Below are 27,554 nucleotides of genomic sequence, written 5' to 3' on the forward strand. Positions count from 1 at the left end.
GCCACCAGCCTAAATGGATTTAACGGGAAATTAGACATATTTATGAGAGATAAGGCTATCAATAGCTACTAGCCAAGATGGCTATGTTCTACCTCCACTTTTAGTATGATTCTGAATGCTACTTGCTGGGGAGCACAACTGTGGAGAGTCCTGTTGTACTCAGATTCTGCTTTCAGGCTTCCCGTGGGCATCTGGTTGGCCACTGTGAGAAGAGGATGCTGGACTTGATGGGCCATTGGCCTGTTCCAGGAGGGCTATTCCTGTGTACACTTGTATGCACATAGGGGCATTTCATACTCCCTCCAAACCTGCAGGCAGCTGGGTGCATTGTCAGTGCACTGATACATCCATAACATGACCCCATGACTTCCTTTTGATTCCAGATGTCACCATTCCCAACCCCTCACCAGTTTCTCCACAAGAATATCTTAGGACAAGGGGCTTTGTCCTAAGCCTTGCTTAAATCAAGATACATTGCATCCACAGCATTCCCCTGATCCACCAAGCTTTTTAACTCTAGCAAAATTTTAAAATAGAGTGATCTGGAATGACTTGCTTTTCAGAAACCCATGCAGGCTCTTAGTAATCATGACATACCTTTTAAAGTGATCACACACGACTCTTTAATTTTCTGTTTCTGGACCTTTCCTGCTATTAGCATCAAGCTGACCAGATGGAAGTTGCCTGTGTCCTCTTTCTCCCACTTTTTGAAGATGGGGACAACATTTGCCCACCTCCAGTCCATAGAATTTCCTAAGAATTCTCTTAAGATTATAGACAGAAGCTCTACAATTGCATCTGCAAGTTCCTTTAGTACCCTTGGTTGCAGTTCATCGGGCACTGGATATTTGAATTCATTCAAAGTAGCCAGCTGTTCCTTTACCACCTCTTTTTTCTGTTTTGGGCTCCATCTCTGCATCATTTATTTTATTATCACCCAGTTGGGCACTATTTTTTCTTTTGGAAGAAGGCAGAGAGAAAGTAGGTATTGAGCACTTTCACTTGCTTTCCATCACGGAATACTCTCCATCTTCTCCACACAAAGAACACAATATTTTTGTTCTTTCTCTTGCTTTGAACATAGCCAAGAAAAAAACAACATTTATTATTATTTTTAACCTCTCTTGTAAGTCTGAACTCATTCTGAGCTTTAGCCTACCAGACCTTCCCCCTGCAAGTGTCGGTTGCTCGTTTATACTCTTCCTTCATGAGATACCTCTTTTTCCATTTCTTGTACATGCCCTTCTTAACTCTAAGCTCATCTGTAAGCTCATTGTGCAACCACACCAGTTTCTTTAGATGCATCCCACTTTTCTGTCTTGTTGGAATTGTTTGAGATTGTGCCTTCAGTATCTCACCTTTAAGAAACCCCCATCTACCATGGACTCCCTTCTCTTTGAGTATTTCTGACCGTGGAATCTAACCCAGCTTTTTGATGTCCGCTTTCTAGAAGTCCAAAGTGGATGTCCGACTACACTTGGCTTTCCTTTTCCTCTGTATAATGAATACCAAAGGGATGTGGTCGCTTCCTCTCAAGGTCCCCACTACTTCCACCTTATTGACCAGTTCTTCCCTGTTGGTGAGGATCAGGTCCAAGATCATCAATCTCATTGTTGCATCTTCCACCTTCTGGAAAATGGAACGCAAGTTGAATCTTTTCAAGAGCTTAGTCCTGTGCCCCAAAAATGGATTTTATTTTATTTTATTTACCAACTCAACTTTTAATTCTGCACTTCAACATTTCCTCCATTCCACTTATTGTATTTAAAAATAAATAAATAAATCTGCCTTTTCAAAAGAAATGTTCCTACTGACCTGGAGAATCTTTTTTTTATGTGTTGCTAGCAAAGAACCTGTGTTGAAATGCCTGTTACCCCTACACTTCAATCATAACCTTTCCCCCACCGCCCCCTCCCATTTTTCTTAGCAAGTGGAGTGATAATGCTGTATAGAATTTTGTATCTGATTCTTAAGATTGATTATGTGTGTGCTAATGTATTTTCTGCCCCCTAATGTTTCGGTAATGGCCCTAAAGGGAGCGAACAGCCATTGAAACAAGCAATGAGAATAGAATAAACTGAGTGTAGAAGAATTCTCAGCCTTGACATTCCAACTGGTTCATTTGTCAGAGGAAGAACAAAGCTGCTTACCGAGAGTAGAACTTGGCAATGGATTAAAATAGCATTAAAAAAAGGAAAAAAAGAAGAATTGAACCTTCTTGCCTTTAGAACGGTTCGGCTTGCATCTGCTACTGATAGCTTTGTTCCAACATAAAATTGTGTCATGGTTGAGAGTTATTTCTGTTACCGTTTTCTGAACATGGACGAAAGGATGGGAAGAGTCCTTGAGGATTAAAAAGCAATTGTTTTAAAATGTCATAATCCAAGGTCTTAATTATTAATTTTTTAAAAGGAAGTTGTGACTCTGGAATTATACTATGTTGTGTGGAAAAAGAAATCAAATGAATTGACGATTACCAGCCATTTTTTATTAGTCATTATTGATGGACCATTACAGAGACGTTGAGCTTTATCTAAGCTGGGTTTACTCAGAGCAGAGCTACTGAAAGTAATAAACCCAAGTTAATTGATTTCAAGGATCAACTCGGAGCAGGACTGACCTTGGATACAACACTTCACACTAATGCCAAGCCTAGTTGAGTGAATGCCGGCAGCAGTGTTAGGGAGCCTGTGATCCTCCAAATTTGTTGGACTCTCCAACTTCCATCAGCCCCAGCCAGCAACATCTAGAGGGCTACTTGTTACCTAGTCTGGACCTATAGCACTAGAGTCAAAATGCAACTGGTGATGATCATGGCTACTAGCCCTGGTGGCTATGCTCTGCTTCTATGGTTGGCAACAGTAATGCTTCTGAATGCCATTTGCTGGAAACCACATGGTGCTCTGGCCCTGCTTGAGGGTTTCCCACAGGCCTCTGGGTGGCCACTGTGAGAACAGGTTGCTGGATTAGATGAGCTATTGGCCTGATCCAGCGGGCTCTTCTCATGTTCTCAGTTGCCAGGGAGCAAACAGCAGGAAAGGGCTAGTTGCCTTTATATATTGTTTATGGGATCCCATAGACATCCAGTTTGACCACAGTGGAATGATAGACTTGATTCACCCTTGGGCTGATCCAGCAGGGTTCCCCTTAAATGTTTAAATAAATAGAATGATATTAATTATGCTAAGCACTTTGGAATTTGGATTAATTTTCTGTTTTGCTTTTTTAAAGGATTGCATTGATGTAGAGGAGGATGAAGATGACGACGACAAGGTAAGATGCAACATAGAGCAGATTAGTGTCACATGTTCATTGCTGAGTCCATTCAGGGCACTTCCAAGTTGTCATTATTTTCAGTTGAGATTTGTTCGCAACATGGCAAAGGAAAGTAGCAGGGAAATGCATGAAAAAGTGTGGGATGATGCTTGATGCAACATCACTTCATTTCCCCACATGCAAACCACAATGAATGCTCATTAAATGGCCCGTGTTGTCTAATCTCTCCACTGACAAATTGGGAAGAATACTCATAAAACAGGTCATCTGGAAGTGACCTCAGTCCCATTTCTGTAGCCATCAACTATTTTTAAAAAGCCAAAAATTAATATTATAGGATTATAGCCAACTGCATTTTACTCAAAGTAGACTCACCAAAATTATTGGACCTAAGTTAGGCACATCTGTTAACTTGAATGGGTGGTATTCAATGTTTGTCCTGTTCAGAGTAGACCCATTGAAGCTAGTAGACAGGACTAACATTCATTTATTTTCATGGGTCTGTTCTAAGTAGGACTTGAATATTACTCATTGTGTTTCACCTCACAAAATACACACTTTTGTTCACATTTTATCCTAAAATGTACACTTTAACCTAATAGACTTTCTTTTTTTTCTTTTTTTCTTTTTCTTTTTTTTGAGCCAGGAACTGTCTCATAAATTTCAGAGAATTGCAAAACTGCAAGACAATTGTGTTCCATCCAGGAAGCACAAATCAGGTTGTTCCATTTAAAAACAAAGACTAAACTACGTCTTCAAGTATCTCTAACACACATACACAGAGAGGCAGCCATGTTGGTCTATTGGGACAGCGGGGAATCTGTAAAGAGATGGTGAAACAATATTTTGATTCCCGGGTTGGGGAACTGGATCAGACAAGCCGGCCAGATCCCAACATCCCCTAACCTCCACAAACCACTTTGACAGGAGGGCAGGCCCTACCCTACCTTCCTAAAGTAGCATTCACACCATTGCTATTTGTATGAACGGCATCATTTCAACCCTGGAATCTTTGCTGGCCATTTAGATTTTCAAGGATGGTGCTTTAGAAGAGTACTGGTGAGGTCCAAGAATACTGCTTGTTGCACAGAAACATTGGGATAATTATTACATTTTAGTATTGTGTCACCGAAACACACAAAAGTAAACTTTCTAAAAGACATCCCACCCCCCCAATGAAATGACTCCTAAAACTTGGGAAAGCTGTTGGCTGGGATCTGACACAGAAGGTCATGGTTTCTATCAAACGTGTGCGTGTTTTATCAAAAGTATACAGAGAAAAGAGGGGGAGAGGGAGCTTTCTTGGATTCTGTTGCATGTCAGACATAACAGACCTTGCTTCTGGGAATTGTAACACACCCTCGGAGACTAACTGTTTACGACTTAGAAACACATAGACACTTAGTTCAAAAACAGAAGAGCAGATTAAACTCCCTTCCATCTGAATGATCAATCTTTAAAAATGGAAGAGCTTAGCTTCCAGCTCCCCCTTTTCCAACAGAGGAGACAGCAGCAGAAGATAACAGTGGTTCATTCCCAGGGCACTTTTCCTTTCTTGAATGCTCGCTCCATAGCATTGCCATTTTAAATGTATAGTTCAACTTCTTACATAAAACTGTAAGAGCTCTGAAACTCTGCTTCTACAACAAGGAATGCATACACACAGGGGGTCTTTTTAAAAATATATATAAATATATAACATGGATGCTTCTTATGAATCCATACACATTATCCAAATTTCCAGCTGTATTGTCTTGGGGACAGTACAAATATGGTTTTTATCTGACACAGACAGTTGTGGACAAGGAAGAATTTGAGCTGTACTGTTCAGGATAGTAAACATAAAGGTAAAGGGGCCCCTGACCATTAGGTCCAGTCGTGACCGACTCTGGGGTTGCGACGCTCATCTTGCTTTATTGGCTGAGGGAGCCGGCGTACAGCTTCCAGGTCATGTGGCCAGCATGACTAAGCTGCTTCTGGCGAACCAGAGCAGCGCACGGAAATGCCGTTTACCTTCCCGCCAGAGGAAGTACCTTCCCCGCACTTTGAGATGCTTTTGAACTGGTAGGTTGGCAGGAGCAGGGACCGAGGAACGGGCGCTCACCCTGTTGCGGGGATTCAAACCGCCAACCTTCTGATCGGCAAGCCCTAGGCTCTGTGGTTTAACCCACAGTGCCACCCACATTCAGGATAGACGTATCTGCAAAGATACTTTGGAGAGTGTATCCTTAAGACCAGTTTTGTAACAAACGGCTACCATATTGCATAAAATTTATCTGGTTTTTCTGTCCCTTTTTTCACTTTTGAGTTGTGAATTATTTTCTCAGCCATGGCTGAACACCAAATATTTTTACACTGCAACTCCAAGGGTTGTAGGCCTTATACCTTGTAAGGCCTTCCAGGTATGAGCCATAGCTTGTTGAGTGACCATGCAGTCTTAACATGTCCCTGTATCATTCAGTATCCGTGTAGGAGCCAAGTTTTCATGAGCTCTATTGCTTTGTGTTTGCTCTGTGTTTGTTCAGTGAGAGAGAATGGTTGGTTTTTCAGCTTTTTCATGTGAGTCCTGGACTCTGGTCTTGAGTCAGACACAGCTGTCGTAAAGCCTGCCAAGGAAGCTTAAAAAAAGGCTCAAGGGAACTGAGCTGGTCCTGAGGTATCGACTCACATAGCATAGCTCAAAGAAGGCCTTGATCCTTGGGTCTGGAAGAGCACCTCTGAGTTTGTTTGACTAAGCACCAGCTCCTGAAGCAACATATAATCTCTGTAAACTGAAGTTGAGGCAGAATCTATTTTGGGTAACCCTCCCCATTTGGCCCAGAGTATGTGGCCACATCCGCATCATACATTTAAAGCACTATGCTACTGCTGTAAACAATCATGGGCTTCTCCCCAAAGAATCCTGGGAAGCAGAGTTTCTTGAGGGTGTTGGAAGTTGTTAGGAGACCCAAATTCCCCTCTTGGAACTACAGTTTGCCGAGCTCCCTTGGAAGAGGGACTGAGTGTTAAACCACTCTGGGAATTATCACTCTAGAAGGGGAAAGGCACAGCCCCCAACTCACAGCCCCCAACCCACTTCAGCCTTTATTTCTACCTACCATTGGTGTGAGGCTCTTGGAAAACATTTTGGGGAGGAGGTAACCCTTGGTTCCCAACCCCTGCACTAGACCATCTGTATCAGGGTGCCACCAATGCTTTGATGCCTATGGGCATATTTGGAATTTTGAGAGTGCTGTAGCATACCATCCCCTCTTATAAGGTGAAATTTACACCCATTGATATGCCCATTTTTGCCTGCACGCACCACTGGTTTGTGCTCCCTCACCAAAAGTTGCCCAGAAGAGAATGTGACCCTCAGGCTGAAAGAAGCACCTCCCAGCCCTTTGCTAATTAATGATTCGTCCCTGCCAAGCAATGACAGTCTGACCTATGGCTTGTTTTAGACCTGGCATAGGACAACTCGGCCCTCCGGATATTTTGGGACTACAATTCCCATCATCCATGACCACTGGTCCTGTTAGCTAGGGATGATGCGAGTTGTAGTCCCAAAACAGCTGGAGGGCCGAGTTGGCCTTTGCCTGTTGAGACATTTCCTTTGAAGAACTTATTTAATCCATCCCTATGTATGCAGGATATTTAATATCCTATACTAAAGCTGAACAATAGGAATCCTAGGGCAGCTTGCAGTGAAAAAGTTAGAAAACTATAAAGCTAATATATTATAATGCATGAAACTATAAAGAAACATATTACATACTGCATATCAATTAAACAATCTAAACATTTTCATGTTGGCCGGGGAAGTTTGTTTAAGCATACATTAAAAACCTGATTGCATTGATCAGTTTTCAACCTGTCATCTAATTTGCTTGAGCTTCATCCAAACTTCCTGGGGATATGGGCAAGGGAATGCCAACCCACAGTCCAGCTTCCCAAAAGGGGATAGGAGTGCTCCTCAGCTGGAGGACAGTGCTGAGTTTTCGTCCATCCTATATAAAGCAAAAAATTGCATTTAAGTGTCATTTTTCATTCCCCCGATCTTAAATTTGCCTTTCTTTAGGAGACTCAAGCACAAAACCATCTGATACTTTAAAATCAGCTCCAGGCCACTGGTATTGAAGGACATAACTCACTTAGCCCACTAATTTCATTGGGTCTATTCTGAGTAAAATTTAGCTGGATGCAACCTATACTTTTCTTTACCAAAACAACAACTACCAAATATTGAAATCTGTTAAAACTACCATTGTGCCCTACGCTCCAACTTGAGTTGTTTGGAAGCTACTCTCAGTATGGCTGTCCAGCCATAGGCCCAATTAACCCTCTCACCAAAGTCTTTGATCCATCCTGTTTTCCTGGTGGAGCCTGTACAGATAACCCCAATTTTCTCTGCTTCCTGTTCTCCAGGGGGCTAGCTCTGCAGAGGCTCATTTTATTTATTAAATATATTTTTAGACAGCTTTGCAGGCAATGTGCATAACCCTGTCTCTAGGGTCAGAGGTGCTGAAAGTGGGACACGCTGTTGCACAATGTCACAAAACCTTGGCCTCTTGGAGTGAACACCCAGCGTGTTCATTGTATGCCATTGGGTGATGGGTGCTTGACAAACGTTAGATGTTGAACATTTTGGCCTCCCTTGGGCAAGAGCTACACATCTTATTCATTTTCCAAGTTCAAGCTGAGGTGAATTACTCAGACACAAAAGCCTTTAAATTCCGACTCTGTTCAACTTTCCTCCACCCCTCCCTTAGTTCTTTTTCTCTGACATGCTTAATCTTCACCAAGACCCCCTTTTGTAGTTTTGCTTAAGCAATTAATGGAGAAGCAAGGTCTTTTCTTAGCTCAGAATATGCAGGGAAGATTTTAAGCAACACACTGATCATGTAATTAATTCTCAGTTGTAAATTCGTTTTGATGGTTTTAATGCTTTCCCAGAGGAAGAGGGCTGCTTTTATTCTACACCGAGTAGCACAGCCGGGTGAGAAACAGTTGAAGTAAGAAAGGGGCTGTGAAGAAAAAGGGGTCTCCCTCTGCTTAGTTCAGGATGAGAAGGAAAGGTTGAGAGGACAGATTTGTCATACAGGCAGGGAATTTTCGCCTTAATTTTAAACAAAGGCTTCTGAGCTCAGAGTATCAAGTCACTGATGCCCATCTGTGTGTGTTTCTTCAGTGAGCCAGTTAGAAATTGGCTTAAGAAGACCACGTTGCCAAAGAAGTTGCAATCAAAATAATATTCACCAAAAGAAGTGGAATGCAGAACAACTGGAGTGAAATGGATTGTTCAATACAATGCAGCCTCGAGACTCTTACCAAAATGCACGTTGTGTGAAGCTGCCCTGGTACCTAGTCCAGAAGCTTCAACTAGTGCAGAACGCAGTAGACAGACTGCTCAAAGGGGCAGGTTACTGACTCCACTGTTGACACAGCTGTACTGTTTGCCGATTTGCTATTGGGTCTGTTTCAAGGTTCTTGTGTTAATTCACAAAGCTCTAAACAAGTTGGACCCAAAGTATCTTAAGGAACGTATAATTCCTTATGCTCCACTTCAATCACTGATTTCCTCTGATGAGGCACTTCTTGTGGTTTCCTACACCCCTAAGGTTCAGTCAATCTTTGTTAGGAACCAAGTGTGGCAGGCCCTGCCCAGTAGAAGTCCCTACCCATAGACACTGGGCAGGATTTATCCATGTCTTCTTATAGAACTTCTCTGAAAACTATAATTTTGACATGCCTTTGCAATATTCTTTTTCTTTTTAAGAACGGTATAATCTATGTTGTATACCGCCTTGTTATACTTGCATGGAAGTGCAAATTATAAATGCTTAGGTAAATAAATAAAATGCAGTATGATCCAAGAAAAGACAAGCAATTCCATAGGCTTAAACTTTTCCCTGCCTAATCATGTACAAATATGAGGCTTGTGTCCAATTTTAAAAGTGTATGGGAGACAGATCTTCAGTCTTGCAGCTTATTGCTAGCCCCTAGACCAGAGCTTTCCAAACTTTTCATGTTGGTGACACAATTTTTAGACATGCATCATTTCTTGACACAATAATTCTGTTTTATTAGCAAACCAGAGGTTTAAACTACTGTAACCCCTTTCCAGCCCCAGGAGAAGCACGGAGAGCATTTACGTGACATACCTACACACTGCAGCCGACACACTAATGTGTTGCAACACACAGTTTGGAAATCTCCACCCTAGACCTCTACTAGGAGAGCAGAGTGGTCATGTAAGAATAAGTAGTTTCCCATCACTTTATAGTTTAGGCCAGAAGCTAACCCAGATTAACCAGCAGCCTACTCATTTGTTCACTGGATTTCTTAGCCCTTGTTATGTTATATACAGATTATAGAGACAGATGTAGATTCATATGGCTATTAATATAGAGACAGACCCCCATATGACTCTTAGGATGTCCTTCAGCATAAATCGGCGACTTCATTTTAACTTGATCTCTGAGTTGCAGGCAGTCCAGATAGTCTGCAACAAGAAGATTTAATGTTGTGTTTGCTAAAGTGTGTCATCACCACATTTTTGTAGCACAATCTAAGATGTGTAAACAAAGTCAGCAGGATGCATATCCAGCTGCCAGATGATATTCTTCACAGTTCCAGGTTGCAAGAACAGGCTTGCCCTGGAATATCTTGGTATTGTGTGTATGTGTGTGTGTTTTAAATTCTGTTGCCACGAAGAATTGGCCAGAAGTTAGAGCGAGCCAGGCAAAGCACTGGGTGACCCTGCTAGATTTTTAAGCATAGGCCTCACTGTGTGCTGTGTTCTGTGACCTGTGCCAAGGTAGGAGAAGGCTACATGGAGCTGCTTGTTGGCAAACACATGTGCCCAAACCTGTGTGCACAGAGATAACATCTGGGGAGGGAAGCATTTGTAGGGAACAAACAATGATTGGGAGGGTTAAGCATCCCCATCCCTCTGCTAGGATGGTCTTATGGGGAAAACACATGGATGAGCAGCCTGTGTTTGCCTTGTAGTGTATAGTTTTGAGGTAGCCAGTGTTGTGTCCTGGGTGTCCTGGGTGACAATTCCCATTGTCTCTGACTAGCTGCAGCTGATGGGAATTGTGGCCTGCCACATGTAGAGGACACCATATTGCCAATCCTTGGTTTATTTCCATCCTCGGTGATATGGCTGTGTGGACTGTTGCTGATGGAGGTTGTAGTTCAACACATCTAGAGGGGCCCCAGGTTGGGGGAGCCTGTTTCAAAGGATATGGATTTCTGAAAATGTCTCTTTCTGTGTTATATTTTGCCTCTCTTATAAGCAGCTTTGCAGTTCCAAGAACTTTCAAGTGACCTGAAGGAACCTTCCACCAAAGTGCTAAAAGCAGAAGTGTAGGTTTCTGTTGTTTTAAGTCTTGAAATAGAATATTCATAATGAATACCATAGGTTTCCAGGTTACCTCTCCAGACGGTTTGAGCGCCTGAATTTCAAACTTTGCTGTGCTGAAAGATATTACCAAACATCTTACAATAATCTTCTTACAACCCTCATCGTCTGGGACAATTTTAGGACATACAAACCTTATGATTTGTGTTTTTCTTTTCTCCCCCACCCCCTTGCCTTTCTTTTCCTTAATCCTCCCAGGAATCTGATAAAAAAGGCTTGATAGAAAGAATCCACATGGTTCAAGACATTGTTATAACAGTCCAAACACTTTTGGAGGAAATCGCATCATTTGCAGAGAGGATAAAGAAGTAAGTGAAAGTGTTGCTCCCATGCTCTGAAATGTTTCTGAATGCCATGACTGAAAACAATAGGCAAAAGATTGAACTGGGAAGTGCTGGAAGCAAATCTCAAATGGCAGAACGCTCATTTATTACACTGTGTTTTCAATTCACTGGTGACAACACCCATCGTTGTAACAATTCATTCATTTCTCTTTCGGTCTCTTTCACGCAAATTATGCATGGAAGCTTCTGAAAAAGTATGCTTTGGTTTATCTCTGGACATTGTTTCCAGCCTCTCTGGAAACCGTTTTGAGACCTGTGCTCATGGATTTTCCAAAACTACCTCTCTCTCCCTTGCCTTCAGCAGAGGAGCACAAAATGATATAGCAGTAAGCTCCAACATTGCCTCCCTTGCCCCATCACTATCAATAGGGGCAGCTGATCTGAGTAAGTATGTTGTGTGTGTTCACTGGCACTACTTTAGCTCTGCAAATCTCATCCATCTCATCCTCTGTAAAAATACCCTGATCCAGAAGCAGCTAAAGGCTTTATTTGGGAAACTAAGATGGGGCAGAGTCCCTTAGACTGATTTCAGGATAGTTCAGATGAACTGAGACCAAATTATTGTCTTGTGCTTCTGAAATGCTGTCTCACGCCTGCACAGGCCTGGTTCCTTACAGTGACATCCCTCTGACCTTCCCTTGTGTTTCTGTGTTACTATTAAACTACTGAGCCCTACTGGAAATGGGAAACAGAAGAAGAGTCTTGCTGACTCAAGCCAAACCCCCAGCCTATCAAGGCCAGCATTCTGTTTGCATAGTGACAAACCATATGCCTCTGGGAAACCCACCAGCAGGACTTAAGTGCAACAGCATGCTCTCTCCACTTGTGATTTCCAGCCAGCAACTTGTAATCAGAGGCATGCTTCCTCCAACAGCAGAGGCAGAACATAGCAATCATGCCTAGTAGCTATGCATAGCCTTATCCTCCATGAATTTGTCTTGTCTTCTTTTAAAGCCTTCTGAGTTGGTGACCATCAAGTTGGGAGGAAGAGTGAAAAGCCAGCAACCTTTGTTGCCTTTTAGTTACATCTACCAATTTGCTTTAATCCAGGGATGAGGAACCTGGGGCTCTTCAGATGTTGCTGGACTACACCTCCCATCATCCCTGACCATTGGCATTACTGGATGGGGCTGATGGGAGTTAGACTCCAACCATATTTGCAGGGCTACAGGTTGTCCACCCCTGTTTTAATTCTTTACATGTGTACCATCCCACATATTTTCCAAGGATCTCAGAACATCTTATGTATGGTTCCCACTCAGTCTGTCATCCTTCCAACTTACAGCTTCCAGTCCTGCTTAGTCTCAGTGGCAAAACTGTGTAATATACACTGGGCCACTCTCTGGCATGGCTTATCCCCCAAGAAGCAAAGAGTGATTACATCTTCTCTCTCTCTCTCATGCACTGGCACAACTGTGTGACCTTCCTCTTTGAAACACACAAATTGAGGCTTGTCAACAGTTCCGCTCTTTAAAAGAACAGCCGTGTGGGGTCTAAAAATGCAACAGATCCATGTGTGTTGTTATTCTGCAACATCTGTCCCAGCTGTGCGGGAAATGGCCAAGGGATGGCCTTGCCTGTGAACAGAGGGCTGTGTTCTCCTTGCAGCTGGATGGCAGGAAGGCTTGGGACGCCGGGTGACCCATATTCATTTTGATTACAATGATCCCTAAGAACTCACTGGGGCATTAATATGGCTGCCATCTCTAATCCTCCAGGAATCCCATTGTAACTCAATATTAAAGTTGCTAGGGACTGAGAAGGAAGGGGGAGAAGTCCACCAGTGTGGTTTTAGCGAGTGTCATGACGGTTTGGATAAGCGCTTCCATCTGCATAACCCTTCCTATCAAAGGGATCTTTAAATAGCTCTGTTCTGTTGGGGTTGGCAGACTTAAAAATATTTTCCATGTGTTTGTGGGCAAGTACGCTTTACCCCCTGCTTTAATTCAAATTGTAAGGCCTTCATTGAAGCTGAGAGAGGCATTATTCCCTCTCAGGGCCCCCACCATACATCCTTAAACAAAAAAAGAAATCAATAAAGACAAAGTGTTCTTCATGACTCAATTGGTGCTCCTCCATTTCAGCACATCTGATTGCACCAGCATCAGGCTTTGAAGATGTTTACATTGCATCCCTGTCTGGCTCTTGGGACTATCCCTAGGAGATTCCCCCTTCCCAAGATACACCTATCACCAGGCTCTCCCTGCACCAGGAGCAGGGAACCTTTGACCCTCCAGCTGTTGCTGAATTACAACTCCCATCATCACTGATGGTTGGCCATACTGGCTGGGGTTAAGGGGAGCTAGACCCCAACTGTATCTGGAGGGCTACTGGGTCAGGCCAATAACTCATATAGTCCAGCATCTTGTTCTCACAGTGGCCTACCAGATGCCCCAGTGGGAAGCTCACAAACAGAACCTGAGCACAAGAGCTCCCCTCTTGCAATTCCCAGCCACTGGTATTCAGAGGCAGCCCCGTCCCATGACACTAAAGCTAGCATATTCCTATCATGGCTCCATAAATTTATCTGTTCCCCCTTGATTGTGCTTTTACCCCCAGACCAAGTGCCACACAACAAAGCAACTCTCATGAAAACTGTTAGAAGCAGCGTCTCCTTCAATTTCCAGCAGTGCTTTTTTGACTTAGCTGCTATTGTGGGGTGGAAACAAAGGGTCACTTCCTCTAAGAAAATTCATTGTAAGGGATGGGTTTGCCCTCCTAGCAGCAGTTTTCACTACTGGTAATAGATTGGTCCCTGCAGAAGACAATGGAGAAGTCATCTCCATCAGAGTTGTGTGAATACAAAAGTGCTCACGCTTTAATGAGTACACAGTTAGACTGCTTGGGGTGGGGAGAGATAACATTGGAGGTGCACATGAAGATGCCACTTTTCCTAGGAAAGTGAAGGTGTTACTACATACTTGTTTACTAGGCCATACCTGGAGATAGCAGGGACTTGCCTTAGCTGCAGCTATAACAACTAAATTTAGCCCAAATGTGTGAACTGGCCTTGTGCTTGAGTCTGCATGTGGTGCTGTTATCTGTAGTGGCCTGTTCACATCTGCACGTCATTGAGCAAAGCTCTAACATGTGCGATTCAGCTGTATATCTCATTGGTTTCCAAGGAAATGAAAGTCAGAACATGTAGCCTTCACTTGTGCATTCCAGTGGCATTCTCTTGTTGAATGGAATACCATTCGAGTCATGGCTGCATTTGCAAAATGTGAAATATCTGTGAACACCAAGCAACAAACTTCTCTCTTCTTGATTTTCCCTGTTTTTCCACAGCACATTCAATTGGACAGTTCCTTTCCTCTCTAGCCTGGCCTGTTTAGTCCTTGCAGTAGTCATGATCACCCTGTATTACATACCACTAAGGTACATCGTTTTAATCTGGGGTAAGTTGGTCATCATACATTTAAAGCACTATGGTACGGAAGGAAGTCAAAGCTCGTTTTGAGCAAATAATATAAGTTGCGAATATGTGTATTGAACTGAAATGAAATATGGAAAACTCAATAAAAATTATGATAAAAAATAAATAAATAAAGCACTATGGTACCACTCTGAAGAGTCATTGCCCCCCCCCCCTTCAGCTCTGGGAGCTGTAGTTTGTACGGGCGCTGTGAGTTGGTAGGAGGCCCTTATTCCCCTCACAGACCTACTCTTCCCAGAGTTCCATGGAAAGAGGGACTGCTTGTTAAACCACTCTGGAAATTGTAGCTCTGTATGTTGTCACTGAAATATGCAGTTTTGTACAATTTCGCCTTGTATATATGTGGTTTTGTATACCTTATTTGGTATGTGTGAATATTGAAGGATAACTGTATTTCCATTCATATATGGCTTTGGACATTGCAAATTAGGTAGGTCTGCATTAAAAATGTGAATCAAACTGAATTCCTGCCCCCGTCCCTAGTCTTGTCAATTACAAATGGCCCATGAATTTAAATTGTCACTCTCCCTAATGAGAATGCGCAGAATGGAAGGGGACACTCACAACTTGGTATATTTTGCAATGGGTCATCCCCTCCCCAAGGCCAAAATGTAGCCAGAAATGCCACCCTTAAGTTCTGAGTGATGGCTATTCTTGCTTCTCTGCTCCCCCACCTCTTTTTTTGAACAATGGGACTTTTCATTGCTGAGACAAGCCGGCTTGCTTTGTAATAAACCTCCCACCACTTCCTTTAAGGAAAGATGTTTGTGAATGATTCCACATGACAGCAACACGTGTCTGGCTTGTCCATATTTTCGCACTAATTTTTTCTTGTTAAACTCCTCCTCCCTTTCCTGCCTGAGCAAGTAAGGCCTTTTATATAGTGTGATGTGTCTGTTTTATCACCGCCTTTTTAAAAAAACAAAAACAAAAACAAAACAAAACCATGTTTTATGTTGGTGTTTTCATTCGCAGGCATAAATAAATTTACTAAGAAGCTTAGAAACCCTTACGCCATTGACAATAATGAGTTGCTCGACTTCCTCTCCAGGGTGCCATCTGATGTTCAAAGGGTAAGTAATGAATGGCTGCGTCCAACAGAGACACCAGCCCAAAGAGCCACCAGGTGCAGCGCTGGAGGAACACACGGAAGGGGCATTTGGGCTAGAGCAGATAAGGCATCTGAAGAAACCATAAACCAGGGTGGGAAGGGAAAGGAGGAGGCGGACACAGGAAAAGGGAGGGATGAAAACCCGAATGGAAAGGAATTGTATCCCCCAAAGTGCTCTCTTTCTAAAACGGTCACAGACCCACTTCTCCCAGCCATCTTTGCTCTGATTTAACATTATTTCGTTTGGGCTTCCCACGCTCGAAGCGCTTCCCTCACTCTGTGTCATGGGCAGGGCAGCCCTGAACTGGTGTCTGAATGGTTCAGCAAGACTTTACAACAGTATTGACCCTTAGACGCTGTTTAAGTTCTGCTTTAAGCAGCAAAATGTCTCTGGCTCCCGGTTTGTTTTAAAAGGCATGTGAACTTGACATCCTTTTATGCCATTTGACGAACAGCTCTTGACCAGAAGCATCAAGGTCCAACAGGCTAGTCATTAGAGGAAAGCCTCTGGGCAGACAGAATCCCAGTTTATCTCTGTTTGCTTCTGCCCAGTCTACAAAGTCATTAAGCTTAAGTGTATTTTCTGCTCTTGCTGTCTGCACCAATTCTTTCTTGTAGAAGATGCAGGATTTGTACTGGCGGCATGCATTAATATTTATATACAGAAATAAGTTGCTTTCCTGTTTTTGTGTTTAGGTTGCATTTCAGGTTTTGCATTTATGAATTTTGCTTGAGTGGTTTCTCTTATCCTTGGTGGCCTTTGAGCAGGGGCAGTGAACCTCAGACCCAGGGGACGAATGTGGCCCTCCAGGCCCCTTTATCTACCCATATCCCCAAAAGCTTGGACTTCTTGCAATTAGGATGGGGAAATGCACTGGCAAGTGTGTGATAACTTTTGCCCTGATGCAGCAACATCTAAACTCCCTACCAACACATCAAAATGAATATTCAATAAACAGGTCATCTGGAAGCACCCTAACAGAGACAGACAGTTTACCATTGCCTACCTTTTAGAAGACATCTGAAGGCAGCCCTGTTTAGGGAAGTTTTTAATGTTTGATGCTTAATCGTGTTTTTAATACTCTGTTGGGAGCCACCCAAAGTGGCTGGAGAAACTCAGCCAGATGGGCGACATATTGTTGTTGTTGTTACCTAGAATTGTTGCATACATTTCCTATTCCTTGCACCAAGACAACATTTTGGGGTGGTTCTTTGTTGCATACATTTCCTAATCCTTCCACAAACACAACATTCGGTGGTGGTTCTGTTTTCGATTTGTTTTTTTTAAAAAAAGTGTGGAGCTGGAGAAAGGAAGATGTCATTATTGTGTTTTGACCTGGATAAATTCTAGATGAGTAGCTGTGTAAGTCTGTCGCTGAAGCATAAGACAGAGAGTCTCATGACACTTTAATTTAAATGCCAAAACACTTATTTTTGGAGGAGGTTTTGTACACATAGGACCACTTCATGAAATTCATGAAGCTAAATATGCAAAGACTCAGGTCCAACTGGGTTTGGGAACAACCATTTTGCAAGGTGAGACCTCCAGGTATAGGGCGGTATATTAATTAATTTGCTTAATTAAATGCAAAATTTAAAGAGAATGATTGTATGCTTTGAAAGAGAGATTCTGTACACAAGTCAATCAATCAGAGTGAAGAAGGTCCAGTCACAAAGGGTCAACAGGACCGGGAACATCCAAGTTTAGATAAAGTTTGGCTTTACTGTGTCAAACCAAAACTAACTTGCATTAGTGACCTTGTGGCTTGCATTTAATGAAATAAGGTTTTGTTCAGACATCTTGCTTTGGGTTTCCTTTATTGTTATTGTTGAGTATGTTATTGTTGAATATGCCTGAGAGTGATATTCAACCAAATCATTGTGCGGGTGCAAGATTATCACTAGCACTAATGTATCCCACTTTGCTCCCCCACATGTCTGCCCTGCACCATCCCCAAATCTGCTCTGGGGGTTGGGGGAACCCCAGAACAGATTTAGGGGGCATACAGGGGAAGGAGAAGGGAAGAAAGTTCCATTGCACAGCAATAATTCCTTGTGCTGATGGAACACTTCCCTTAGCACTGCTCTGAATACAGCTGTTTCTCCATAATGGATGGAAGCAAATAAGAAATGATAATTGTAGACACTATGTTGAGTATTGTAAACAAATGTAGACACTATGTGCTCCAAATTCTGAAAGAATTACACACTTGCCACATGACATGGTGGGAGGGGGTCCCATTCCTTTATCAAACTCCATGAAAGAGAACTAAAAATAAAATGGAATGAGGCCTTTCTGCCAAATGCCAAAGTCAGGTGGAAGACCCCTCTCCCCGCCTCCCGCTCAGTTGCATCTCATTAGGAAAAAAAAATCTGGTTTTAATATTTTGGTTTTCAAGAAATGATGCATGACTTTTCAAATCCTTCCTGCAATTAATCCCCCATGTTACTGTGTTTAGAAAATGATTCATTACTTTTGAACCTTCCTTAGTTTTTCCCTCGGCTTTTCCTTGGGGAGCCATTAATGCACAGCGTAGTGAGCTTGGGTTACCTTGTTGCAAACGTGACGTCTGTTTGTTTTTACAGGTGCAACGTGCTGAATTGAAACCATACAGTGGCTCTAGTCCCATTAGGAAGAAACGGAGTGCTCTGTAGGATATGAAGCTTGGAATGCGTCATGTGCGTGCACACACACATAGACAGACACACTCCGTTGCAAATGTACACGCAGGGTACCCTCTCCTGCCCTCTCCTGATCAGTCCAGTGCTGTGGTCCCTGCCTTGTGTCCAAGATGTTTCATCTGCAAGACATGCATCAACATATATAGATATATCCTGTGTATCTGACTCTTTCCCCAAGCACATTGATATGCCCCTGTAAGAACCAAATGAGAACTGTAGAACTTGGAATGGCTTTCAGTGTGGATTTTGGAGTAGAAACCATACAAGGGACTTCCTCTGATTTTTGTATCATAGAAAAACAATCCTTCTCTTTTTGCTTCGCACAGCAGATCAACAAATCTGATATGAAATGTTCTGGGTTATTTTACTTTTTAAAACATATCCAGCAGATTGGCATCGAGACAGAAGAAAAGAGTCATTGTTAGGCCAAATGACAGTGTGTAGATGGTATTCAACTCTCAATTAGTGAGTCTTTGGTGCCCAACTTCGGCTTTAAGCAATGTACAGTTTGATAAATTGTTCTATCATAATTACGAGAAATTGCTTAGTGCTGTAGCAGTCTTGATTTTTTCTCACCCAGCAGTTGCTGCTGATGTTTATTCATTTTAAACTGTTTGTACCTGCTGCTGTTCTTGGGAGGAGTCTTTTGCTGGCAACAGACTTCCTTCAATCAGCCACTCAACAGGAATACCAGAAGCAAATCTTCTCTGGACCCTATGGATTTCTGATTTTACCTTCTAAAATTCCATCTTATCAAACTCTTTGTCCCTTCCCGCCACACCTTAATCTAAAGACTTGCCAACACTACATATGCAAAGTATTTTTTATAACCTTATATGCATTGATTTGCATCACACCAAAGGAAATGCTATAACAAAAATGCCTGTGATTTTTTTTTTTAATGAGCTATTTTAAAAATGTGCAATCTGGATGGTGGTTGTGTTGCATTATATATTGCTAGTCGCAATTAGAGGACTGAAGTGACTTTTGAGTTCTAGTCTGTCTTGCAAACAGGGGAAATTATGCCTGAAAAGCAGAAGAGAAGAGAACACGGTTGTGGAATCCAGAGTTGTGTGTGTTCATCGAATCCCCTGAATGTATTTTAGTTATTCCTTTGATGCCACACATTGGTCAAGAGTGGAGACGGTGAAACTTTTCCAGCTAGTGGGCTGGATTCTCAGGTCACTCGACACCCGCAGATCATTTTGACACGTGGGCAGGGCTGCAGAACCTGCCAATCACCATGATGTTGGGTGAAGTGCTTCCATTGTCAAGCTGCATGGGCAAAGGCACTGATGACCAGCTGATTGGCAGAGCTCTGTAAGGACCACTGATTAGACTGCAAACCCTACTTCCTTTGCCTACGCAGTTTGTCTTCAAATCATGTGGGTAAAGGCACAGGGCTTTGCAACCACTGGCAGTCAGTGGATCAGCAGTGCTTCCAAGCCCTGTTTTTGGTAGGGAGTTTTTGTTTTTACCTGACCAAAACCTGATCATAAGACATTAGGTGTAAGACAGGGGACCATGGTTGGAGAAAAAAGCATTGTGGGTGAATTAGGACCCCCAGCTGGGTTTAATTAGGCTCATAGGCTGAAGGTTCCCAATTGCTGGTTCCCAAGAGCAGCCTTTTCCACTCTAGGCTGGGTCCCAGATGTTGTTAGACTACAACCCCTGCTAGAATTGCCCAGGGACAATGGGAGTTGTAGTCCAGTAAATGAGCAGTGTGTGCTGAAGGAGACTCTTGAGAGTCCTATGGACTGCAAGAAGATCAAACCTCTCCATTCTTAAGGAAATCAGCCCTGAGTGCTCTCTGGAAGGACAGATCGTGAAGCGGAGGCTCCAATACTTTGGCCACCTCATGAGAAGAGAAGACTCCCTGGAAAAACCCTGATCTTGGGAAAGATGGAGGGCACAAGGAGAAGGGGACGACAGAGGACGAGATGGTTGGACAGTGTTCTCGAAGCTACCAGCATGAGTTTGACCAAACTACGGGAGGCAGTGGAAGACAGGAGTGCCTGGTGTGCTCTGGTCCATGGGATCACGAAGAGTCGGACACGACTAAACGATTAAACAACAACAACACTTGAGGAGTGTGGTTGAGGAAGGCAAATCTAGAGGCATAATTCTTGCTTTGTATATGAAAAGGCTATAATGATTCAGTTCCCATGCAAGCCTTATCCTTCAAGAGGAAAGGCAAGAGGGAACATAACTTTTTAAAAAGTTATTCTTTAAAAACAAAGAACTCTGGTGGGGATGGGGGTGGAATGGATTCCGTTTGCAATTAAGGGTGAACCTACCTAATGTGCACTTTCTAAAACAATATACATACTGAAACACAGGCAGCTTTCAGAATTTGCATTTCTCTGAATACAAAAATGCATATATTAGGGGAAGGTGGGCATACGAGTGCATATATTAATGAAAATAATATACAAAAATGCCTTATACTGGGGAAGATTGTTTGGGAACATGTGTATATTTGTCAAAGCTGCATAGAAAAATGTGTATGTGTATATATTAGGAGAAACACTGGTGAATAAGGGTTTTTTAAAATTGCAAATTGCTGCTGAAATGTGGAAAGCAGAATATAAGATGGTTAAAGCAAGAAAACCAGGATTGACAGATTTATGCATTCCTACATGAGATGGCGGGATGTGGGTGGCGCTGTGGGTTAAACCATTGAGCCTAGGGCTTGCTGATCAGAAGGTCGGCGGTTCGAATCTCCATGATAGGGTGAGCTCCCATTGCTCGGTCCCAGCTCCTGCCATCCTAGTAGTTCAAAAGAACACCAGCGCAAGTAGATAAATAGGTACCGCTCCAGCGGGAAGGTAAACGGCGTTTCCGTGTGCTGCTCTGGTTCGCCAGAAGTGGCTTAGTCATGCTGGCCACATGACCTGGAAGCTGTACGCCGGCTCCCTCAGCCAGTAAAGTGAAATGAGTGCCACAACCCCAGAGTCATTCTTGACTGGGCCTAACGGTCAGGGGTCCCTTTACCTTTACATGAGACGGCCAGTGTGGAATGTAATATCCTTTATGCCCAATATGTGAGATTCCAAAGTGGGTTTCTTCTTGACTAGCTTTAGAATACTGGTCTAAATGGGTCTTTCTATGATCCTGCAAGCCAATTCTTACATCCTTAAGTTCCTGTGAAGCAGCAGAGTGAAGCAGGTGAAGAAACATCACACTGGGATGAGGACAACTCTGGAAAGTTTCTTAGCAGAGGATGATTGAATTCCTTCAGCTGATCCAAGACTGGTTCACTGAAAGCTGTGGGGCATGTTACAAAGAAAGCAGGTCTCCAAATCCATATCTGAGAACATTTTTGCCTTGGATAGAAATATCCTGGGTCTTGATATCTATTTGTTATTCCTAGACCCACATGCATAATGCATGCCATGAAAATTCATACCAGATCACTTGATGTTGGATCTACTTGCTTTCCATCAGATGTATCCAGTTACTTTGAGCAGCTTTCTGTGGGTTTGGTTTATGGGAGATTCCTTTTTTTATATACAGAAAACATTTTGATGGCACAATAAATATCAACGTGGAATATATTTTATTTCAAAGTAAAGGGTCATCTTCTTCTTTTTGCATGAGTTAAGGGTTTTATTTCATCCAAATCCAGCCAATATGTGTGTATTTGTGTGTTTGCCTCTATAGCTGTGTTCATTTGCAATCTGATCCAGTAGTGCCTTATGGGGGAGAAGCAGAATATGTATGGCTTACCCATTGACTTCAGTAGAGGACCGTTCTCCATTTGTATTCCACTGAAGCGAACGGAGAAGGCTACTGAAATGTAATGTGATGGTAAAACAAATGTAATAATCCTCATAGAGAGAATATGCATGGGGAAATATGGGCTTTGTCAGACTGGGGGGCATAAATTGAAGGGCAGTGTTTATTTGTTTTTTAAGAAAAGAAAATTCATTTTGAAAAATCCCAAAGCAGCATGAGGACGAGGGAGTTGCAAACAGGATGTAACCTAAGACATGCCAGTCTAAACATCAAGGAGACAGAGAAGTAAACTGGTGGGTTAAATAGACAGGGATAGTCCAAGAATGTGGAGGTCCCTAACTCTTATCAGTCTTAAACCATGCATACCCGTCTTATAAAAGATGAGTTGCACGGAAACTTCCAACAAAGGAAGACCTAGCCATGGTGATAATTCTTCACGTATTTGAAAGAATTGCCATTGGCAATTTGTGTGGATTTCTATTGCAGTTCAGTACTTCTGAATCCTGCTCAAAAACTGTGGCATCCATATTAAAAGTCTGCCAATTTTTTTTGACAAATCAGTGGAGTGTTCCACCTGCAACACAATGGTTTTTTTCTTCATCTTTTCGTGACGATCATATATTCTTGCGATATCTGTGTCCTTGCAAAGCTTTGATGTGAAAATGTTGGTATTTTGGCATCTCTTCAAATCCCATAATGTTGTGCAGAGATAAATACTGCAAGCACCATGCCATACTATGGATATATTTGTACAACTATGCAGCCAGTGATAAGAATGGCAACAACCAGGTCTACAAATCCCATGATGCATTGTGCTATCGCATAACATGCAGCTGACAACATTGAAGGAAAGGTAATGAAACAGAAGCGGTGAAAATCTGAAAAAGCAGAAAGAAATATCTATGGAGTTCAGCTGAAATTTGAATGGCTACTGCTAAATTTGCTTATCATGGTTTGGAAGGCTATGCTGTGAGAAGTATGATGGTGACATCCCAGTTGAAAAAATTTGAGAAGCCTAAATTTGGTCAGCTCTCCAGGCACACTTTTAAAATGTGCTGAACTGCGGGAAACATTTTTTTCAGCAAATTTTCCCAAAGAGCACCTGTGCAACGAAACAGCAATGTCCTCAGAGGCATCACACAGTGGCAAGTTCAACTGTCATATGGTTTAAGCCTTGCTTTGATCATAATCCTCTCCCCTTCTTCCACTTTCTCTCTCTTATCCCACCCACCAATATGTCTTAAGATCCCTTGGGCACATCTCAAACAGAGCAAGCTGCTTTCTAAGAAACAGAAAAGACTGGGGGGCGGGGTGAGTGAGGTGGAAAAGGAAGAAGGGAGGGGGTTTGGTTTTCTACCATTCCTGGCAGTGGATGACTTTACTGAAAGTCAAAGCCATCGGCTCACATTTATCACTGCCAGTCTTCCTCTGCATATTTTTTTTTTTGGGGGGGAGGGGGTCTTCGCCATGCACTGTTAACGGTGATTGTCATGTAATTAAATCACTGCTCATCACGAGAGCCTATTTTTATGCTGAGATAAGCATCAGAAGTCTGCAGCAACGTCCCCCAGATCAATAAAGATGTTCCCTGTAGGATTACAAATAGACTGGGGTTGCGCAGGGCACTAGAATTAATTAGAAATTATTTCTCTTTTTCTTCCCCCCCACTTTCTACTTTCAATACATTTTTAATTGTTTATCCATTTTCAATGGTCCTTTAGGGGGGGAAAAAATCCTCACCTTTAGTTTTTGGTAGTGATTTTTTGCCTATGATATCCTAGGCCCTGGGCATTTTCTTGCCCAGGATGGGGCGAAGTGCAGTCCAGTGAAAAAAGATGTGAGTAGATTATAAAGTCAACAGTGGTGGCTGCTGTCTCCTAAAATTGAAGATGCCATAATTCCCACTCTGCCAAACCATGCCTACCACAGCCCCAGTCATTCAAAGCTCCACCTCCTTCCTTTGTCCCAGCCTCCCCTCAGAAGCTCCTCTAATCAGCCTTGTTTACAATCCCATCTACCATATCTGCAGAACACACCTTTTCTGCAGTGGCTCCCAGTTTGTGGAATGTTCTCCGCAGGGAGGTTCACCGGGCGCCTTCATTATGCATCTTTAGGCACCAGGGAAAATTTTTCCTTTTTAACCAGGCCTTTAGCTGATTGACATCTAATGTCCATTTAAAATGTGTTGGAGAAGGGGGAGGTTATTGGGGGTTGTTTTTGTTTTTATTTTGATTATGTACTTTGTGTTTTTATATTGTGGTTTTATGTTGTAACCGCCCTGAGACCTGGGGGTATACAGCGGTATACAAATTTTAATAATAATAATAATACCCCCACATGGCATCCAGCTTGTAGGATTTGCAAAGGCTGCCAATCTGCTACTGGAACAAGTTCAAGGTGTTAGTACTAACATATAAGGCCAGGTTACCTGAGAGACCACCTTATCCCTTATACACCCAATAGGTAGTTGTGGTCTATTTATATTAATTTATTCATATTTATTAATTTATATCTTACCTATCAACTCATTCCATGGCAGTACAAAAATACATAACAACATCATAAAGCCACAAAAACCATAAAGTAAAGGGGAAAATAGCAGCACAATCCTATTAATTATTGCAAAAATCATCTGTGGATGGAGGGCACTAGAGAAATTTAATTCATCATCATCAAATGCTTGCTACAGAGAAGTTGGGTTGAGTGTCATCAGCATACTGGCAACACTTTGCTCCAAATCTAATGTGCACTCCCAATTACTTCAACAACAACAACTTCTTCTTCTTCTTCTTCTTCTTCTTCTTCTTCTTCTTCTTCTTCTTCTTCTTCTTCTTCTTCTTCTTCTTGGCATATGTCTGCCTGCTGAGGTCAAGTCAAACTATTGGAAGGTTACATCACCTGCTGTGGCTGTACAGACCAATATGGGAGAGACACCCTTGCCCAATAAAATAGTTGAAGCCCCCCCCCCCAAGTTAATGGTCATTGGCATTCAAATGGTGTGTGTGTGTGTGGGTGGGTGCGTGGGTGCGCGTGCGCCATGCTTTGTGAATGATTATATGGGGCAGGCCTTACCTGCCCCCCCAATATTATATTCAAGTTTGCACCCCTGGAGAGACATGTTTTGTTGCAGATGAAGGCGTCTGGCTGTATGGCTACAGTTGCACCACAGTTCCCAGTCTCTCTGCACTTCTCCCAGTGGTCATTCCTCCTCTGGTCACTTACCTGACCTGAATATCGGTTTGAATCCGCACGATGGGGTGAGTTCTGTTGCTCTATCTCAGCTCCTGCCAACTTAGCAGTTTGAAAGCACACCAGTGCAAGTAGATAAATAGGTACCGCTGTGGTGGGAAGGTAAATGGCATTTCTGTGTGCTCTGATTTCCATCATGGTGTCCCATTGCACCAGAAGCTGGCCATATGACCCGGAAAGCTGTATGTGGACGAACGCTGGCTCCCTCAGCCTGAAAGTGAGATGAGCGCTGCAACCCCATAGTCATCTTTGACTGGACCTAAGCACCCAGGGGTCCTTTACCTTTTTATTATTATTATCCAGGCACTGTGGTTCTCTGCAAGGGATTCCCACATAGCGTGGTTGATGTTGCCAGCCCTCCTGTCACGATTGCAGACATCTTTTATCATGCAGAGTTGGTCTGTCAGTAGGTCTGGTTCCTGAAGCCATCTCCCTGTAGAGCATGGCCTTGGGGATCCTGCCATCTTCCATTCTGTGGACATGGTCATGCCAGCGTAGACATCACTGAGACAGGAGCACAAACAGGCAGGGAATGTGGGCTTGGGGGCAAAGATGGTACTCCAGAGTGCAAATGTCAGAAATCTAGCAGGCAGGCACCCAATGCCACTCGCTGTGAATGGTCTTGCTGCTAGGCACACTGAGTTGCACCCAACATTTGGGGGGGCACGCGTTGCACATGCATGATGTCACACACGCGATGCACCCCCAGGTCCAGCCAGGCCTACTCGGCCCACCATCCCCCACCCACCCAGTGCGATCCACCTTATCTTGTGAAAGGGACATGCGGGGCGAAGATGCTTCACCCTGCAAATCCCCTGCAGAGATCACCAGCGTGCCTTTCGGGGAATCGCTCTGGGGATTGTCAGAGTGATGCAGCAAGGCAAAGATGCTTCGTCCTGGCAAATCCTTTTGAGGATTGCCACAGAATTTTGGGGGAGGGACCCAGCCCCCTTCATGAAAATATGGGGGGGGATCTGGCCCCTCGGCCCCCCTCTAGATAGTGCCCCTGCTGGTAGGAGTGGAAGCCCTGGAGCACAGCGCCATCAATTCCCATCACGCAGCACCAGTCCATGGTGGATGGTATAAAAAGCCACTGAGAAATCCAGTTACAGCAACATGGTTGCAGTCCCCCATCCCTAACATAATAAAGGTGACTCATAAAGGTGACCAATGCCAATTAGGACCTGGAGCCAAACTCAAATGGGTCAAGAATATTGGTATTTTCCAAGAGCATCTCTAGTTGCACCACATTAGTCTCTCCATCACCTTGCCCAGAAAAGGAGTGTTAGTGACTGGCCAATGATTGCCCACTTTTCTCACACTTTACATTGATTGAATTGTGTTACACAACACAAAGTCATCTTGGTGCAGAACTGCAATCCTTGAGATTTTCTTCTTCTCCATAGTGGGTCAAGATGGAAGAAACAATACGGGATGGAGCTGCTCAGTTATGAAACCTTCCAGATTCTGTCTTGGCAGAGTACTTTCTTTTTGCAAGGATGACTTTTGGTTGCAACCTTCCCAAGCAAAGGGGTAGCTGAAAAAATAACTTTGCTTTCTCCCTCCCTCTCTCTCTCTCTCTCTCCCTCCCCAGCCTTAGCTGTCAGGATCTTTTAGAAATAACACACTCCTCTGAGGAAGTCGGAATAGCAACAGGAAAATGAGTAAAACCTATTATAAAACAGTTGTCCAAGAACTTAGGCACGGCACAGGGTAGAGATCGATACGCTGTGAAGGTTAAATCTATTTTCACACTGTGTCCCATTTCACAGTTTAATGGTGTTTTAATGTGTCTGTCACCGATTCTCCCCTTCATGTTACACAGGTAGAGCCTTTACAAAGAAGGAAAAGAACTCTGTTTCTCCCATGCTTCACACGGTAACATCTTATTTACCAGCTGAGTTCTGACACCTTCCCTTTTTTTCCTCTCTAGAGATACACCAGACTCTGGCTATTTTAACTTTCAAAGGCATAAAATAGGCTCTACCTTTACAGTAATTTCGAATTAACTTTGTCAAAGGCCTCTAGGGTAGCAGAGGCTGGGAGGCAATGGTGTCGGGCTGGAATCTAATGGATTTTTATAGCAGCTGAAGATACTAAGGCAAATCAGAATCAAAAGTCACCCCCCCAAGCAGACTCCAAAAGATCTGGACTAGCATAATGTAGGCATACTGTGTTCAGTGCTTGTGTGCTGAACCGAGATACAGCCACAGATTTGCTTTCTACAATACTGCACTGAAAACGTATCCCATACATATATATATACACAGAAAAGAAATTCTGTAAGAGGAGAGAAAAATTCAGTGAAAT

General features: G+C 43.0%; 1 protein-coding gene across 7 annotated transcripts in view; it reads left to right on the forward strand.

The window, feature by feature from the left end:
* Positions 1 to 21,849, forward strand: part of MCTP2 (multiple C2 and transmembrane domain containing 2) — a 120,828-nt gene extending 98,979 nt beyond the window's left edge. For all 7 annotated transcript variants that reach the window (XM_081888500.1, XM_081888501.1, XM_081888505.1 and 4 more), the window contains 5 exons: positions 3,232 to 3,273; positions 10,883 to 10,992; positions 14,317 to 14,426; positions 15,440 to 15,537; positions 18,162 to 21,849. In XM_081888500.1, the coding sequence (XP_081744626.1) occupies positions 3,232 to 3,273; positions 10,883 to 10,992; positions 14,317 to 14,426; positions 15,440 to 15,537; positions 18,162 to 18,230 (429 nt within the window). In that variant the 3' untranslated portion in view covers positions 18,231 to 21,849. The remainder of the gene's footprint in view (positions 1 to 3,231; positions 3,274 to 10,882; positions 10,993 to 14,316; positions 14,427 to 15,439; positions 15,538 to 18,161) is intronic.
* The last annotated feature ends 5,705 nt before the right edge of the window (positions 21,850 to 27,554 follow it).

This window comes from Podarcis melisellensis (assembly GCF_964234715.1).
Source record: "Podarcis melisellensis genome assembly, chromosome: 14".
NCBI classification, from domain to species: Eukaryota; Metazoa; Chordata; class Lepidosauria; order Squamata; family Lacertidae; genus Podarcis; species Podarcis melisellensis.